Raw genomic sequence first — 18,259 nt, 5'->3', positions numbered from 1 at the left:
TGTGTTGGTGACACCCCCTGAGACACCTCCTGCTCTGGAACAGCCACTGCTGGGGAACAGCCTGGGGGTCACCCAGGGGGGCACTGCTGGGTCCCCTCTGGCCTGACACGAGCTCCTGCCTGGGGGTTGCTCTCTCGGGCTCCTCCTGGCCCTGAGACACCTCTCCCATCTGCTCCTACAGATGGCACATTCAAGTGGATTGAAAAGAAGGGTTTTCCAAACCTTTTCTGTTCTCTCTGTTCTCCATTTCGATGGTTCTAGGCCAGCAGAAGCAGGGAGTGTTCTAGGGATGAATATTCAGAAACAAAAATGCAGCAGAAAAAGAACCACTGCCACCTTCTACAGGGGATTTGGGGGACAGAAAAGCCTCTGCTGAAGGGCCAGGGCCAGTGGCTGCATTCCAGCCTAAAGATCAGGGACAAGCACAGCTCAAAGTGCTCTCCTGTGGTGACTCACACACATTCCCAGAGTCTGGAGAACACCTGGAACCACAAAGCTGCAGAGTTTCTTATATCTTATTCTAGCTTCTTTTCTCCTAAGCAGGACTGAACACTGTTCCAGGAAAGCTCTCCTCAGTTGATTTGCACATTGAGGACCATGAGAAACTCCTATTTTCAGAGAATTAAAAAATAGATCCAAGGAGATGAGGAAAACAAATATATATAAAACCCCTCTAGACTTCAGGAGTTTCGGCAATTCTTATTTCTCAGAAACCATTTTACTATTTTGTAAAGTTCAATAACAAGTATGATAAAACAGTGGGAGAACAAATCAGCTGTTCTCTTCCCAGAAGGTGCATTAAAACATAAAGGAAATGTTTTGGTGGAGGGGGGGGGTTGTCACCAAAATAAGGTATTTAACTGGAATGAAAAATAAGCCCCAATACTTGCACCTTCAGATATAACACTTGGTAAGGACAAAAAAAGACCCCTTCATTTAATAAACAGTATTCTACAATATCTTACATTAAATATGTCAAAGAAAAGCTTCCTTTGTACAATCACAAGAACAATCAGAAATTGTGTTGTGTGACTCACAAGAGGTATTTTTACTTATAAAGACAGTGTCATAACTTAAGTTTTCTTACACATGCAAGGCCCCCTGCCCCTACTTATGGCCTCCATCTCAGATTTTACCAGTTTTAGCCAAAAAATACGTGCAAGTAGAATGTATACAAATACACAAATATGCTGTATTTATATATCAAATACACAGCATGTATTTAAGCTCATGTGTGTATACATACATTTAGCATCCATCCCATCAGCTAAGCCTTGGGCAGAGCATCCTGAGACTTTTCAATGTGAAAATTTCCATTCTCAGCATCACCAACTACCAGCTCAAATGTGATATGATTAAAAACATTACAGCAGGAAAATGACAGATTGCTGTAATTCTAAATTATATAAATTATTAAATTTTAATTTAAGATTAAATGTTTGATGACCTCTATTTGTTTTTGGAATATGCAGTGCCCTCAGAGAAATTAAACTATTACATGGTTCTACAGCTGATAGAGTTTTTCTTGCTAATATAGAGCAAATGCCACAGTCTGCCTGTTAGGCAATAAAACTCAGATTTTTTTCACTTCAATGTAATGTAATAATCTTGGATAATAGGGCTTTTAATGGAAAAGATTCCTTGACTTAAAGCTTTTTTCTTATTACGCTTAATTGAATTAATTATTCACAAACTAATGATTTTACAGCCACTTCATAAAAAATAAAAGCAAAAGACCTTTCTGAATACTTATCCCATACTTAAAATCTGTTAAAGGAACTGAAATAGAAAGATATTGTTTTCTTCCAGATAGTGGAGATATTCAAACTACAAATACCTTCCCTGCTGCTGAGGATGGATGGTGAAATGATGCCATTCCAAATCCTACAGCAAAATGCATATTTAATCTATAAGCCCTTAATTGAAAAAGATATTTATGACAGCCGGTGATCTCCTTTTTATTCCAAAAATTGCATCTTTCCTAAAATTGGCTCGTTTTGTGAATGGGCTGCTGGGTGGGAGGAGTGAACAGTGTGATCCTGTGGAGGATGCAGCACATTTGTATCTCCAAACCAGCCTTCCCAAGGTGCACGTTGGGCTGGCATTTTATAATTCTTCATAATAATGCCTGGCACTTATGGAGTGTTTTATGGGATCAAAGCACTTTACAAACTAATTAATTAATCTTCACAACACCCCTGTGAGAAGGCACGTTTTAGCTTTGCAGTTTAACAAATGCAAGAACCGAGCAGGGAAGTTGCAGGACTCGTTTCATGTCCAGGTCTTCAGTTTATTCACTGTTAGAAAGAACAGTTCTAATTCTGTGCTTTATTCCTTGGGACCTTCAACACAACTATCTGTATGAGAAAGACAAGCAGACTCTGGCCCACCCCTTGGGCTGGAGCTGACCCCTGGTTTGTTTAAAACAACAACTGATTCATTTCAGCACCACTGGGGGCTCCCAGTTCCCCTCCCGAGCCTGGATCTGTGCTGACTCACAGGACAAGAGCTGCTCTCACTCGTCCTGCCCCAGGATTTCCAAAGGATGACACTGGGCTGGTAATGCTTTCTTGTTAAGGCAGATGATGCTTTGTACTCAAAATCCTACAGAATTGTAGTGTATTCCATTTTTTTCAAGTGTTCACAACAGTTACATGACTTCTATTTGAAATCAAGTTTTACTAAATTGGCATTTATTTCTACAAGTTTTGAAAAAGTTCCTGCTTTGAATGTGTGCACACAAGATTTAAGGGTTCTTACACGTGTATGTATGCTAACAACCTTGAAAACCTGGACACAGAAACCCAGTTCACCTCATTTCTTGTGCCAAAGGAAACAACAGCATGTCTGACTGTGAATTACCTTGGGCAAGTGTTGGCAAAGTCAGTAATTGCATCTCTAAATGTGAGCACTGGCATACAAAAATTACTCAGTTAACACAACAGAAACACTTGTTCACAGGCTGAGATTCTCATGTTCAAACAAGTCTTAAACAAATTACTTTTTACTTCCTCTTTGCAATGCCTGTATGTGCCTTATTGTCATTTAAGAAATTCAGTTTTATATGTTCACAGGAGGTAAAAAGAGAGGCAAGAAGTGATATCCAACATTAAAAAAAATTGTATATTTAACTGGGGCAACGGAAAGCTGCTGACACTTTCTCCACCCTCATAAAAATATGCATAATATTTATTTATTTATTTATTTTAACAAATGGCAACACTACTTTGAGATGCTACCTCTGCTTTCTGTGCTACAGGGCACCTCACTGGAGGGTTTATTGCCTTTTCTGCCCTGAGGCTACACAAGCCCCAGCTGGAGTGGAGGCTGCAAAGCCAAGAGAAACATCCATGTGCTGAACACCCACCCCCTGACAGGAGCAGGGTCAAGAACAGAGCACCCGAAGTTATATCCTCCCCTCAGAAAAGAAGGCCAGGGCCTTTGTATCCTTTCTGAAATCCCCACTTAAAAAGATCTTGAGAAAATTTTTTGCTTGGCATGAATAGCATTAAAAGCCTTTAAACAACTTCTGTCCAGCTTCTGGAAATATACTTTTGTAGCAAAAAGGTAAGAGAGATCTCTCGCTTCCTTGCAGAGGAAATTTTGTAATAACATGGATATCTCAAGTATTATAGGCAGTCCAAAGACATAACTTTAATTCACAGAATCACAGAATGTTTAGGCATTGGAATGGACCTTAAATATCATCTGCTCCCAAATCCCCCCTGCCGTGGGCAGGGACACCTCCCACCAGACCAGGCTGCTCCAGCCTGGCTTTGAACACTGCCAGGGTTGAACCAGCACAAAGGATTTAAAACTGGGCAATGGAAGTTTACCTCCAAAATATCCTGAAGAATTTAATTAAAAAATAAGACTTATCAGGAGGAAAAGAAAAAAAAAGAAAATAAGATAAAAAAGCAAAAAGTAGCAAAAATAAAGATCAGATGATTTACTGAAGGCTAGATGGTGTGAGCAATTCACCTGTCCCAGAGCATGGCCTGAGAACTAAAGACATTTGGAAAGGCAATTCCTTTTCAAACTGTCCATCAGATTTTGTAGCTAATAAGCTGAATATGAGAAGTTAAACTGCTTGACGAGTCTATTAATACAACAAAAATGCCCGAGGCTATTTTAATAGAACAAAGTGTGGGCGAATCTATTTTACTTGCAACAGTGAAAATTTCTAAGCAGCTGAAACTGAGTGAGCAGACAGCAGAAGGCACAGATGAGACAACACAAAATCCAAGCATCCAGGACTATTTTGGATCCATGTGACTCAATGCTGGTAGCAGGAAACAGAGAGAAGACAAAGCAAGCCCATCATACACATAATTCTCTCATTTATGGGAGAGTACTGTGTTCCATCAGTCAAGTAGGAATTATTGCTGGCTGGCTTGGAAACTTAGAGTTGGCAACGTATTAAATGGATCTTGGCAAGTAAAACTGTTGGGCTTTCAAATGGGACAAATCTTTCCTTTCTGACAGAACTGCTCTGTTCCACTTCCTTTGGTTTTCCTGCTGGCTGAAAGGATGGGAACGTCACCCCCGCCCAGGAGGTGGCCCCTCAGCACAAGTTCTGTATATATTCTATTTTTCAGTGAAAAACATCCACAAACACCAGTTACAAAAAGCATAAACCCATGCCACTGAAGAGATACAGCAGCATCCAGTGCCCCTGGGCATGGCAGTGTCAGCTGATCCCCCAGCACAGGGCTCTGGGCAGGGACAGGACCAGTGGGGGAGAGGCAGAGCCAGCACTGCTGATGCTGCAGAGCCACCTGAACAGCTTTGGCTGCAGCCACTTCTCCAGCCAGTCTGAAACCCAGCAAACAGGAGGCTCTTGCTCGTCACCCTTCTCAAACCTTGTATTCCATCCCTGGAAAAACCTCAGAAAACTTCCAGTACTTTCAGAGGATGTAGAAATCAGAAAAGAGATTCTTCCCCAGAACTATACAGAATAAAGCAGAAAAGAGCTGAACTTTCCATCTGCATTTTAGAACAGATTTGATGTCAAAAGTCAGAGGAAATTTTTTACATATATATATATAAATAAATCTTAAAAATAACAAAACTTCTCTACTGTAGCACCTATCTCTGCTCAGTGTATTATATAAACCAGATATTTTAACATACAGACATTTAATTAAAACCACGTTTTTTCTTGAGTTCTGACTGCATATCTTATTCAAGCTTTGCTCACCCTACTGTAAAATGTTATCCTACATTCAAATCTCTAAATTTACTGTTTTATATATGTTGTCAGATCACTAATATCCTCTTGCAAGTCATCTTAACTACCAACATAGCAATTTTCCCTGTAATGACTCTTCATTTAAGACTGTATGTTTACAATTTTCTACCATTTAGGTGATTTAAGTATATCATCTATTGAATGTCCTGATCTTGGCAGCAAAGAATTTTCTTGCCAGATGGAATATGAAAATAACATGAAAGAAAACATTTTCCCAAAGCACAGATAGCTGGCAGATATCCCTCAGAAACAAAAATCCTTCTTAACCTAGAAGTAGCCAGTCTGTCATGTTCTCTGTAAAAAAATGGTCAAGAATTCAGCTCTGCCTTTCCCCAGTGCCTGCAGCATGCCCAGGGCAGCTGTGAGGACAACATGCCAACCACAGAGATGGCCACAGCCATTATCAGCCACTGCTCTCTTCCCTCCCCTCTTTCAGTGACAGCACAATCCAGGTGCTTCCCAAAGTGCCTCCTGGTCCTTCCTGGAATTTACCTTCACAATGTCAGATCTGATCAGATGTGACATGAATACCATGTATGGGCTCACAAAACCAAAAAGAACAATGTTCAGGGATCACTGCTTGTGTATGAAATAGAGATTAAACTATAGGGACATAAAAGAATGGGTTGGTTACATTTATATGAATAAGATCCCCTGCAGTTCAATGCATTTGGTCACAGCAATCAGGGTAAATGCAGCCAAATTCACAGTAACACACATGTGTGTGTGTGCATGTGATATATGGACACACTTGGTTATCAACAGAGGCACAGGGAGGTAAAAAATCTAAGACTGATACTTAAAGGAACCTCACTTTAGTAGAACACATCTCAAAGTAAGAATATGTGACTGCAAGTGTAAGCAAAGGTAAAAAACAAAGCAAGAGTAGCCGTGATTTTCAGAACAATAATAATGGCTGGGATTCTCTAGCTGATATGTGGAAAACACAATTAAGCAGGCATTTTTAAGATATGTGGAAATTATTACTAAGCAGGCATTAAATATATCAGTACTGTGGACACTTGAAATGACATTAACTCTCAATTGGATTTAGATGAAATGGATAGAAAAAGCTATGTAATGCTATAAAATGGAAACCTCACTATTAGACTCAGATCACTGATTGCTACATGGTCCAGTGAAGGCAAAGGCAGAGTATGATCCCTCACACCATCCTGTCGTGGTAGCACCAGTGCATCTGCCCCATCCAGCCCAGGGTTTCAAAGATATTTCAGCCAGAAAGCCTCTCTCACCTACTCAGCTGAGGAGGAGGAAGAGAAGGGATCCTCTACATTCCATCACAAAAGGATGACTGTGGATCATCCATGGATCATTAATGATTAGGACACAAAAGAAGGGGTTTCCTTGCCATGTCCTCATCTCTGAGGTGTCTGTCCACGTGCCACAGTCTGCACCACAACACTCTGACTGTCTAAGAAACAAGAGGGGTCGTTCCCTCTTGCTCTGCAGCTCCAGGAGGGCAGGAGCCATGCATCCCTGATCCTGGGGATGGGCAGGGGGGCCCAGGGGATGCTCGTCCTGCCTCAGAGCACAGCTTATTTCAGGACAGCAAAGGAACAATGGCAGAGTGCCCATCCCTCTCAGGGCAAAGATCACACTTGAGATGTACCCAGCAAAGTCTTACAGGAATAATCCCAAACATGACATTGCTAGATATACCAGAGGACTAGAAAATTATTTCCTGATAGGAAAAAAAAATTGTCTAAAGATCTTTAACTTTGGACTGTGCAAAAGTTCTACAACAGAAAAAAACCCAAACCAACCAAACACATGGAATTACTATAAAACCATTTTGGATACCATATTGTGATTGAAAGTATTGAAGAAAATAACCCTGGGCAATAAAGGATCCAAGCAGTAATAATGTTTCCTCTAATTACATTAAACAGCTTTAACTAAAAAATAGACACCATTTCACTTTATCACATCTCATAAAAGATATTAAAACTGATTTGCTATTTATGTTTAATGAAAAGGAGGAAATGTTTCATCTATATCTAATTTATTCTGAAAAATAAAGATTATGATTTCAGAGTCTTAAATTGAAAGTTAGGCTGAATCCATTGTTATTCCTGCTCTCACTGCAGTAACACAGATGTGTGGTACGAAGGTGGTTTACATTTCACTTTAAATACAACTCTGCTTCAAGGCTCCACTGAACAACAACCAGCTCCAGACTTGCTCCAAGCCATAGTGCCAAAGCCTCCTGCTCCCACAGGAACCACACACAAATGGCAAATCCAAGCAGCAGCTCTGCATTTGCCATTGTTAACCCAAACAATGGCTGCCCCCTGTTTTGTCACCTCCCCAGCCAGGTTCTCAGTCACCTCTGGCAGCAAGATTTTTAAATCACTGTCTGGGTAATTGTTTTTCCCACAAACATTGCTAACCAGACATCTGCCCGTTTTCAGACCTCCTCAAGAGTGAAGCTCTTGCTGCTTTCTCCAGTCCCCACTCTCCAAACAGGCACACACAACAAGAAGAACATTTCAAGTCACACCTCTTAGGGAAAATCAGAAAGCTGGTTCATACAAACCAATACAATATTTAAACAAAAATACTTATAAAATATATCAGTTAAACTACCAATTCATCTAGCATATACATTTTCCATTTTTTCCTCTAATCCTCATTTTGTATTTTCTATTTCAATTCCTTTGAGGAAGCAATTCCAAACCAGGCTTTTAATCCCGAATTAGTATTTCAAATTATATTTACAGTCTTATCTGTTCTTAATACAAGTGTCTGAACTGTACTAAAAATGGCATTTTATCTCCATAATTGTACTGAAAAAAAAAAAGAAAAATTTATCTGTCCTTAGAATACTTAATTTAATTTTTTTTTCCTGGAATATCATCAGTTATACAGAATACAGCAATAAAAAGAATAGCATTAAGAAAGGCAAGGAGTGGGGTTTATTTTTAGGCTTTTAATCATGGTTTTAAATTAAGAGCCAGAAGAGTTAGAAATGGTTCACACTGACCTGAGTCCATAAAGGACTGTTCCATCTGGATGCAAACGAATCATTCTGTTCTTCACAGTGACCCCATGGACAAAGGACTTCTTGTCATTGAGGAAATAGGTGTCTGGCACCCACAGCTGGTCAGCTACTCTGTTGTCCAGAGTCAGGTTCAGAGGGATCACATTGTAGGACAGCCTCTTATCCCTCCACGCTTGCTGAAAGTACATTGTCAAGGTATAGTCCTGGGATTACAAAAACAAACAAAAATGGCATTGAAACAGATGGCACACATATGCAAACCTGACAATACAAACACACATGTACTCACTGGAACTGTTCTTAAAGGCAAACACTTCTGCTCACAATTTCCATAAGTAGATTTATTTATTTCTACAATACTGAACATCTTGTACATACTTAATAACAGCAAGGAGAACACAGACGATGAGGCATTCACGTTTTATGAATGACTTGGAAGTCTCACTTCAATATTTAAAAATAAAATGGAAAAAAATGTAGAATTTAACAGTCTGCAAATCTCTGCAGCACTTTACAAGCCTGGAAGTTCTAGGAAACAGGAACATTCACAGATCCAAATTTCACCTCAAGCTCTCTGTATTCAGGAGCTTTGAGCAGACCTTCTGTCCCTGAAGCTGCAGTTACCACCCAAACACTTCTCTAAATTAAAAGCTCTTCAAAGTCTGTTAACTTTCCCCTGGGCACTGAAACCAAGGGAAGCCTCTGAGGTTCCTGTGCTAATGACTCTCAGTCTTCCACTCAATTTTACAGATGAAGTAACTCTGCTTACTTGGCTGAAGAATTCTGAGAGCACAATTAGTGTGTTGGTGAATATTCACAGTATCATAAGACTGGCATGGTGTTGCTGCAGGCCACTGCTGGACACTGTGTCCCAGCTGCTTTGACCTTTTGGTGTTTTAAAGATCAATATACTTACAAAGCTTGTCATCTTTGTAGAAACTCTTATACAGAGGCAGAATATTCATTATATATTAGCTATATTAAAAAAACTCCACAAATAATGCACAAAGTATATCAAAAGCAGCCCTGAGGAAAAGACTTGGGGATGTTGGGGGATGAGAAGCTCACCATGACCCAGCAAAGTGCACTCACGGCCCAGAAAGCCAACTGTGTCCCACACCATAGTGTGGCCAGCAAATCCAGGGGGGAATTCTTCCTCTCTGCTCCATCCTCCTGATACCCCACCTGGAGTTCTGCATCCAGAGCTGGGATCCCCAACATCAGGCCGTGGAGCTGCTGGAGCGAGTCCAGAGGAGGTCATGAGGATGATCAGAGAGAGGGCTGGAGCCCCTCTGCTCTGGGGAGAGCTGGGGGGAGAAGAGAGGGGTCCAGGGAGAGCTGAGAGCCCCTTCCAGGGCCTAAAGGGGCTCCAGGAGAGCTGGAGAGGGACTGGGGACAAGGGATGGAGGGACAGGACACAGGGAATGGCTTCCCACTGCCAGAGGGCAGGGATGGATGGAATATTGAGAAGGAATTCCTGGCTGTGAGGCCCTGGCACAGGTTGCCCAGAGGAGCTGTGGCTGCCCCTCTCCTGGAAGTGCCCAAGGCCAGGTTGGATGGGGCTTGGAGCAGCCTGGGGTAGTGGGAGGTGTCCCTGCCTTGGACAGACACACTGACTTTCTTCTACTACTGAAGAGAGGTGGGATTCATCCTCCTTAACTTCTTGAAAAAGAACATCAAAATCAGAAATAACTTTCATACCAATGTCTGAGTACCCAGAGAACTATTTTTCCTTTCTTTACTAATTTAACTTCTAATGCATAAATGACGTTGCTGTAATTATTCACTTTAAAATGCACACAGTCCACCCTTGAACACGTGCACGAGGGAGGCCTGGGAGAACTCTGGTGTTCCAGCAGAGCTCTCTGAGCAGTGACACAGCACCTGGAAACTAACTGACCTCCCTGTTCTGCACAACACTGTGCACTCAGATGGATCAGTATAAACTGGGGGGTTTATAGAAATGTGCATTTCAGTGGTGGAAACACTTAGTTTTTGAAGCATCTTTCCCCAGAAGAGCCCATGTACACGGCCTTCAAAATGCCTCTTCAGTTTTCACTGCAGCAGAGAGAAATCCATGTTCTGCTGGGATAGTTATGGCATTTTTTTCCTTATCAACACAAGGCATGGGTGGCAATGCTGCCCCTCCAGTTCTCCTGCCTGTGATGGTTAGAGGGCAGTCCCCTCCATGTGCTGATGGAGCCTGTACCCCCCGGGCACAGCCCCTGCTCCTCCTGCCAGGGGCACAGACGGGGACAAAGCTGGGCTGTCACCAGGAGCTAAACACCAAATAACTCTTCCCAACTGTTGTACTACCAAATGCATTCACCTGGTAACTATTCTATAATCTGGTCAGTTTTAACAATCTGAAATCTCTTCCCCTTCCCATCTCCCCAGGATCAGGATGAGATTCTGCTTGCAAGAACATTCCACCTACATCCGAAGGGTTTTGCTGTTCTGCTTCATCACTGTTCTGCAGGATTTGATTCCTATCCAGATATCAGAAAAGCTTCAGTAATATACTGGCACTAAGAAAACATATTAGTCTTTATTATGCTAATATGTCACGACATAAAGTAGATGAGCTGTAGCAATTGTTCCCCTGTTATGCTTGGAATGCTGTACTTTATTCCTATGCTAAGGAATAACCCACATGTATTAATATATAGCATATATATAGAACATGCTTCCCTCTTTACACCTCAGTAAAAGGAAGAGAAGAGGAGGAAGCAAACTAAACATGCATGGTTCAGTGCATAGAAAGGAATTACATAAAAGTGTAAATCTGGAGCACTGGCATAGCTCAAAGGAAAGCCAAGTCACCAGGCTGGAGTTCAAAATCAAACACACTGTGTTCCAGAAAGAGCTGGTGTTCCAACTAAAAATTATCTGTCATCTGTTGGCCCTAGTTTTCAGATGTGACTGGAGTTTCTGATGGTCAAAACAGAACACCTTAACTAAATTTTTATAAAACCCTCACAACCACAAAAGAAGCAGAGGAATAGAAGGATGATTTTAATTTGTTAAGGCTTTAGCATCCTATTGAATTCACAGGATGGGATTGTTAGAAACTTAGTGTAAGTCTGAAGATGAAACAGGAGCGAATTCATCTTCAAAGCCTAACACAAGGAAGTAATTCCAATGAGCTGAAAGGAATACAACCCCAAACCTCCTGATGATGTCTCTGTGCACACCATTGCACACATGAACTGCAAAGGTACAGCCTGTTTCCAGTACAGCAGAGACACATTGTACCCACAGAAATAAAGAGGTCCCTCAGATGCCCTGGCCACATGAGGCTTGAAATGCTGTCACAATTGTATTAATATTGACAAAGCTGAAAGCAAACCTAGAATTTAAATCAGCAAACACTATATTTTCTGTAAATACACAAATAATATCAATTTTATCTCTTTCATTATTACTCCATTGTTCACCTAGATTTAAATTTAATAAACTTTTTTTTATTCTGTCCAGAGCAAATTTTAGGCAGCAGAAAATGGATCATTACTCCTATTCTATCCTGATCCAAGAAAAGATCTCTCCTCAACAGGTAAAATTCCTCTGCCCAGTTTTCATTTTCTTTACTTCACACAACAAACAGAAGGGCAGCAAATATGAGACCAAGTTAATCTAATGCATAATTTCCCATATGAATAGAAAAGTATCCAACAGTTTCATTAGTATCACCATATTTAGGAGTAAGTTCTATCCTGAGTGTTAACTGTGTGGTGGTTGCCTGCAAACACTTTTAGCTGCTGGAAATGCAAACAAGCTGAGATATTTAAACTTAAATTTAGATAAACAGAATTGTTGCAGACAGCCAAGGCATCAGTGAATGACCATCGATTTCAATGACCTAAGGGAAGATACTGTGCAGAAAAGCATCAAATCTGAACACTGGCATTCTTATTTAGACTCACATTGCACTAATGCTCTCAAATAAGTTTTCTTAAGCAAAAAAAAAACAAACCAACAATCAGCTTGGGCCTAAAAAATCAGCAGGAGGAATATATGATATACAAAGTATATAATATACATTTTGTATTTTATAAATACAATATATAACAGCATGGAGTTGAAGAAGCTATTTATCTTTGCTTATCAGTAATGAATGGAGGACTCATTTGTGGTTTGGTTTAAGTCTCCTGGTTATTCCCAACTTGTAAAAGTATTTTACTACATTTCCAAGTACAGCAATTTTAAAGTGGAATAATTTCCTTCTGAAGACGCTCAAAGCTGAAGGTTTTGCCTGAACACTATATTTATTTAATATGTACATTTAAGAAGGTGTTTGTTGCTGACATATTTAGAAGTGCCATTTCGTAAAATATTAAGAGCATACATCTACACTGCAAAATGTATTTTAATACTATAAAAGTTAGTATATACTTGAGAAGAAAGGAGCAAATGTTAATTCTCTTCCTGCCCAGCCTCAAATGCAGTTATCAGTGACATGTGCCGTTCCTACAAGGAAAGCACACAGGGTGTTTCACTGTCAGTGGTCTATAAAACAATACAAAACAAAGCACTTCAAGCTAAAGGACCTTCAGTGTATTTATTTCAAAAGCAGTGTCTTTCCCTGAGTGCTGATTCACAATCCTTTCAATCCTCATTTTGTTTAAAACCAAACACTACAACAGGTTCAATTCCTAATTCTCAGTCCTCTCAAGAAGAATGTAAAAGCTCCACTCTGTTAACACTGGACACACCACAAGGTGACTCACACAGAAGCAGAAAGAACTCTTCAAAGAATGGGTGATACCAAAGAAGTGTCAAAATAAATTGTCATGTGCCCTTTCAAAAAATGTACATCAGGAACCTTACACAGAGTTCAAGCTGAACTCCCTCAATCTGTCGAGTCCCCGTTCCCAGACTGGCTTCAAATCCATGGAACACTTGTAGTTAACTCTGTCCCCTAAAACTTACAAGGGGGGTTTTCTTGATGGGAATTGTATCTTCCAAAGTCTATCATCTTCCCAAAAAGAAAAGATCCCAACAAGCAGAGTTACCATTTATTCTGCTGCAACTACCCCACAATCAGGCACCAGCAATTCTCATTTGCCAGCTGAACAGCAGAGCAAAGCTGGGCTGTGTATGTCCCACATCAGCTCTCAGACCAACCCAGTACTACTGACTCAAGCCAGAGACCTGGGCACCAAAGCCAAAGGACTGCCAGCAGAGCTGGACTGCAGCAGAACCGGACTGCAGCAGAACCTTCTCACTGCTGGTTCTGGGAGGGCTGCAGGAAAGAACTGCCTGATCCCAGAGACAGGATGGTGAATTCGTGTCTCCTCAGCACTCCTGCCAGCAGCCAACGTTCACGGTTTGTGCACTGATTCAGACAGTGCCACGGCTCCAACACATTCCGTGCACTGAAGGGAAATAAAGCACTTCCAGTTGATGTTTCCTGGAACCTCAGCTGGTTTACAAGACACTGACACTCGATTTTCCTTCTGCCAAGTCCCCCGCACTGAGCCACGGCACTTTTAGCAGCCCCCAGCTGCTCATCGTCCCCCAGTCACTGCCCTGTCCTTCAGCCCTCTCTGATGTGCTGTCCCTTGGCAATAAGGGGCAGACTGATTGAAGGGACCTTGCAGTGCAAACTGTTACCTCCCTGCTACTGCCCAAGAGTCACATCCCTTGGGATCTCAGCTCGTTCTCTTCTGAAAGGATCAGGCTCTCGATACAGCACTGCAGGAGTCTCAGATGACCACAGAAATGCAGAGTAAGATGAATAAATGCAGTTATACTCACTTGAAAGAAGTTTTGGAAACATTAGTTTTCTGCCTTAGACAAAATTACGTGCTATTATCATTTAGTCATGTCTTTGAAGTAGAATAAAATATTTCAAGCCACAAGAAGTATCAAAACCACTTATTTATACTTGAATTTCAAAGACTTCTTTACTCATGTATCTCAAGCCATTTCCCAGAGTTCAAAGATCATTTCCTATGCAACTGTACAATTCTGCAGATCTTCAGAAAAGTAAACACCTACAACAGAAATCATATTTATATTGCTTTTATTACTAGGCTTCCCTTATTATATAATATTATATAATAGCATTGCAAAAGAGTAAAACTTACTGAAAACACTAAAGAACAAAAAAAATCATAATCTTAAATAGAGGGGAAATAAACCAGTGATTATGCAGAACTGGAGATTCAACTGAAAAGTCTGAGGAGAGCAGACAGTGGCCTAAGGTATTATTTTGCAGAAGAGACTCAAAAGCAAAAAACCAGAAAGAGCTCCCAGAATCCTGCATGTCCAACACTTTCAACGGCAAGGGGAGGGAGGTGGGAATTCCAAGATAAGAATAAAGTAAAGGAGTTTTCTTCTAAAGGAGCTTGGAGTCCTTTCCCTTTGTCTCTGTGTAAGCATTTGCTCACACGTCACGACCAACCACACTGCATTTCTGCCTGGCTTTCTTGGCATTTTTGCTGTTTGTTTGTTTATGGGTTTTTTCCTTTTCCTTTCTTAAATAGAAAAAAAAAAAGAAAAAAAAAGAAACAAAGGTAGGTGGAAAGCCCAGATCCCCTCGTTGTTTTCCTCCAGTGCAGACAATGTGATCACAAAGGGAAGGGGCTCCAGGCCAGGCTCTGTGCCAGTTGTTTCCCAGGCCATTCTCCAGTGCCTCGGGAAGCACCAGCAGCGGCTCCCCCTGTTAAACAGTCACCACAGATTCCACAACACTTCATCTCTGCCCTGCCAGCTCCAAGCAGCTCTAAAATGGTTCATTAATCCAGTGTTAGTAACAACCTGATGCCTTGGAAGCAGCAATGTACTCTGGAGAGCACAAATCTCCCCAGACACGTCCCCAGCTCAGGGGGTGATCCCCGAGGCTGCAGCTGACCTCAGACTGGTCACACACAGATCCTGTGGGGACAGAGAGAACCCCTGGATTTACCTGCCTTCCCCAGCCAATGATCTCTTGAATACTGGAACCTCATGGACAGAGTTCACAGAGCTCGAGCAGTGCAGAGTGTGAGGGCACAGAAAAGCCACAGTGTCGTGGCACACAGGCCTGGTCCTGCATTTTAAATGGTCTCCCTGTAACCCAAGATGTGACAGGCTGTTTCCTCTCAAAAATGTCAGGCACTGTGGAGAACTGTCAGCACTGAAGTACAGGACAATTTAAAATAAATACATATCATTTCTTTCATAGTGATGACAAGCCTGTGGAAAATGGTAAGAATGTCTGATTTGCATGACAGCCAAACACTTAGCAAAGAGTTGAAGTTACTTAGTTGAGACACTTACAAGTGTAAGTGTAACACTTAGCTGAGACACTTGAATACTTAGTTGAGACACTTACAAGAGAATAAGTGATGTACTCAGATGAAAGAAAAATTGATATTATTATGTTCCAGGAAAAAAAAATCTCAAAAAAAAAAAATCAGGTGGAAAAATATTGCATGTTTCATAGTTATTGCACCTGCATTACTTATACTTTAAACTGTTCATAGTTCAGCTAAGTCAAAGCCTAGTGGAATATCTCACAGGGAGGATTTCCATTACAAGTGTCTCTAATTACAAAGGTGTATTTTCCTTGACAGATACAGAAAACTTGATAGCAAAGAACAGATGCAATATCCTCAACAACAAAATATCTCTCCTCCTCCACAATGAACCTGCATATTTCATCTACAAGAAATCAATAGGAGGTTAATATGGGAGAGATTTGCAGGGACAATGCTGTATCAATATTTCCCCAGAAAAACTCAGGCTAGAAAAGGCCTTAGAGGATCTCTGGTCCAACCTCACACTCAAAGCAAGAGAACTGTGAGGTCAGACCAAGTTGCTCAGGCCTTTATCCAACCTGCTCTTGAAGACCTTGAATAGTGAGGATTTCCCTTTCTTTCTCTATGCTTTAGAACAACACTTTATTAGCAATGCAATTGCTACTTGCATTTAGAAAGAAGTTCCCTATGTTTAAGAAAGGAAAAATCAGGATGGTCACCCTGACCTAGCACTGACTGCAACTTAATTCCAGTTTGATATAAAATCACCATTGTCTGATTTTTAGAGCCATCACACACATCATTAACCTTCAGGAGTAACTGAGAACAGGGTGTTGCTTTTTCCTCATGCCCGACGGAAGATTAAGAGTTTAAAAGAGCAGCAGTGCCCTTGCACAGGTAACAGAATGCAAGGCATTTGCTGCTTTTTTTGACATGTGGAACTGCATTATTATTCTCATATCTTTATATTTTTGGAAACAATCAAAATTAACCAAGTCAATATGCTCTGTTAGAAAGAAGTCTCAAGAACACATTCCCACTTTATCCCTCCCAATTCTTAGATTAAGAACTCTTTCAGAAATTTGATCAAGATGTGGAAAACAAACCAGTCCATGGATCAGAAACCAACACTAAAGTTGCAGGAGACAGAATTGTCAAACATTTTTCAAAACTTACACAAAACATGTTTTCATTCATAAGATGACTTGGCAAAAGGGCTTCAAGCCCTAAGTTTATGGAAGAGCTGTTATTTCCCTTTCCCTGCTGTAGTCAGAGATGTCAAACGTATTTGCAGTCCTACTGCTGGAATACTGGACATAAATGAAAATTGGTGATTTGAAACTAATTCTTAAGAAGTTCAAGTTTGGGGGGGACAGCACCAAGAATCAGCCCCCACACAGCAAGTTTTATAAAATCATCACAGACTTGTCCATAAGATACTTTGCAATTAAAACCATATCAAATTGCCTCTTTTCTTGATTGTGTTTTTTCCCCAAAATTAAAAAAAAAGGTGCATTTTTTCAGCAAAATGTTTGTATTTCTACAATAAAACCAGTTCCTTCTTTAACTTGTGTTTGTGTCCTGTCCTTTGTTAAAACCTAAAACCAGACTGGAAGGACTCACAGTTCTTGGCACTGCTGCTTGCAGGGATGTTCACTGCTCTCCCCCCAGCTGTTCTGCCACTGCACTGAACAAATCCAGCCCCATCACTCAGCCTGAATTCCACCCACTTCTCCAGTCCTCAGGCAGTTCCACAGCTCCATCAGTCACACTGAGCATATATACATGTATGTTTGAATGCACACACATTAGTAACCATCTCCATTCTGAACCATTCAAGCACACACACAAAGACACAAAAATAATCAAAATGCTCTGTGATGACTCCACTGAGATTGTCCTGAAAATAATGACCCATCTCCTGGCAGCTTCACTGGTCTGGAGGAACTTGTAACACTGGATTTCTGAACTCCTTTTGTACCTTCACCGGGCAGATTTTGTTAAATACTTTAGTAATAACAGGTTCAAAAAGACATTAGCTGCAGGGGTTTGGTTTTTCTCTCACATTATTAGACCATAGCAGATAAGTGCCAAGCCACAGCAATAAGTGCATGGCTTTAGCAGGTGTTAGACAAGCAGAATCTCCAGGAGCTCCTGAGTTCCTGTGCTTGCTGCAGTGTTTCTGCCTGAGCACACTCCCTGTCAGCTGGCCAGCACAGCCCAGCCATGGGAAACCTCCTGGCCAGGAGCTGGTTAATTCATGCATGAAATGCACTCATGGATCAGTTCACTGGGCTGATTGATGACACATCTATTCTTTAAAAATAACAGCACAGTTCCTCTCTCAAGAGTCATAAAAGTGCTTTAGAATATAGTCTTATGTTGCTACACACTAGTTAAAATTTAGCATCTTTTTTTAAAGAAACTCATCTTTGTCATGATTCTCCACCATGACCAAATGAAGTAGAAGTTCTCTAAAATCTTCCTTGTAAGAATGATTTTGTCCAATTTGAAAAAGTGAAATCTTAAGTAATGCACTTATCACCAAAGTATCAGTGATCTCACTCTCTTCCTCATTTTCCTCCCACCCATTACATGAGCAAGAAAGCAAGCCCCAAACCCTCAGCATTACACACCACAGATTTGTCCCTCCAGGGCTTTGCTTTTAAACACTATTCTTGAATTCTGATCATCATCTTTCCCTGAAAGTCACAGTGAAAATATTTAAACTTCAGGTATAAA

At 40.9% G+C, this 18,259-nt stretch overlaps 1 protein-coding gene across 5 annotated transcripts in view; it reads right to left on the bottom strand.

Annotated features, from left to right (window-relative positions):
* The window catches only part of GABRB2 (gamma-aminobutyric acid type A receptor beta2 subunit), a 119,194-nt gene that overhangs the window by 68,954 nt on the left and 31,981 nt on the right, over window positions 1-18,259 (bottom strand). For all 5 annotated transcript variants that reach the window (XM_018081103.1, XM_018081101.1, XM_018081102.1 and 2 more), the window contains one exon: window positions 8,256-8,476. In XM_018081103.1, the coding sequence (XP_017936592.1) occupies window positions 8,256-8,476 (221 nt within the window). The remainder of the gene's footprint in view (window positions 1-8,255; window positions 8,477-18,259) is intronic.

The sequence above is a fragment of the Manacus vitellinus genome, unplaced genomic scaffold (assembly GCF_001715985.3).
Source record: "Manacus vitellinus isolate BGI_N305 unplaced genomic scaffold, ASM171598v3 scaffold_51_pilon, whole genome shotgun sequence".
NCBI lineage: Eukaryota > Metazoa > Chordata > Aves > Passeriformes > Pipridae > Manacus > Manacus vitellinus.
The sequence above is the reverse complement of the archived record's forward strand: the minus strand, read 5'-3'. Positions and strand labels throughout refer to the sequence as shown.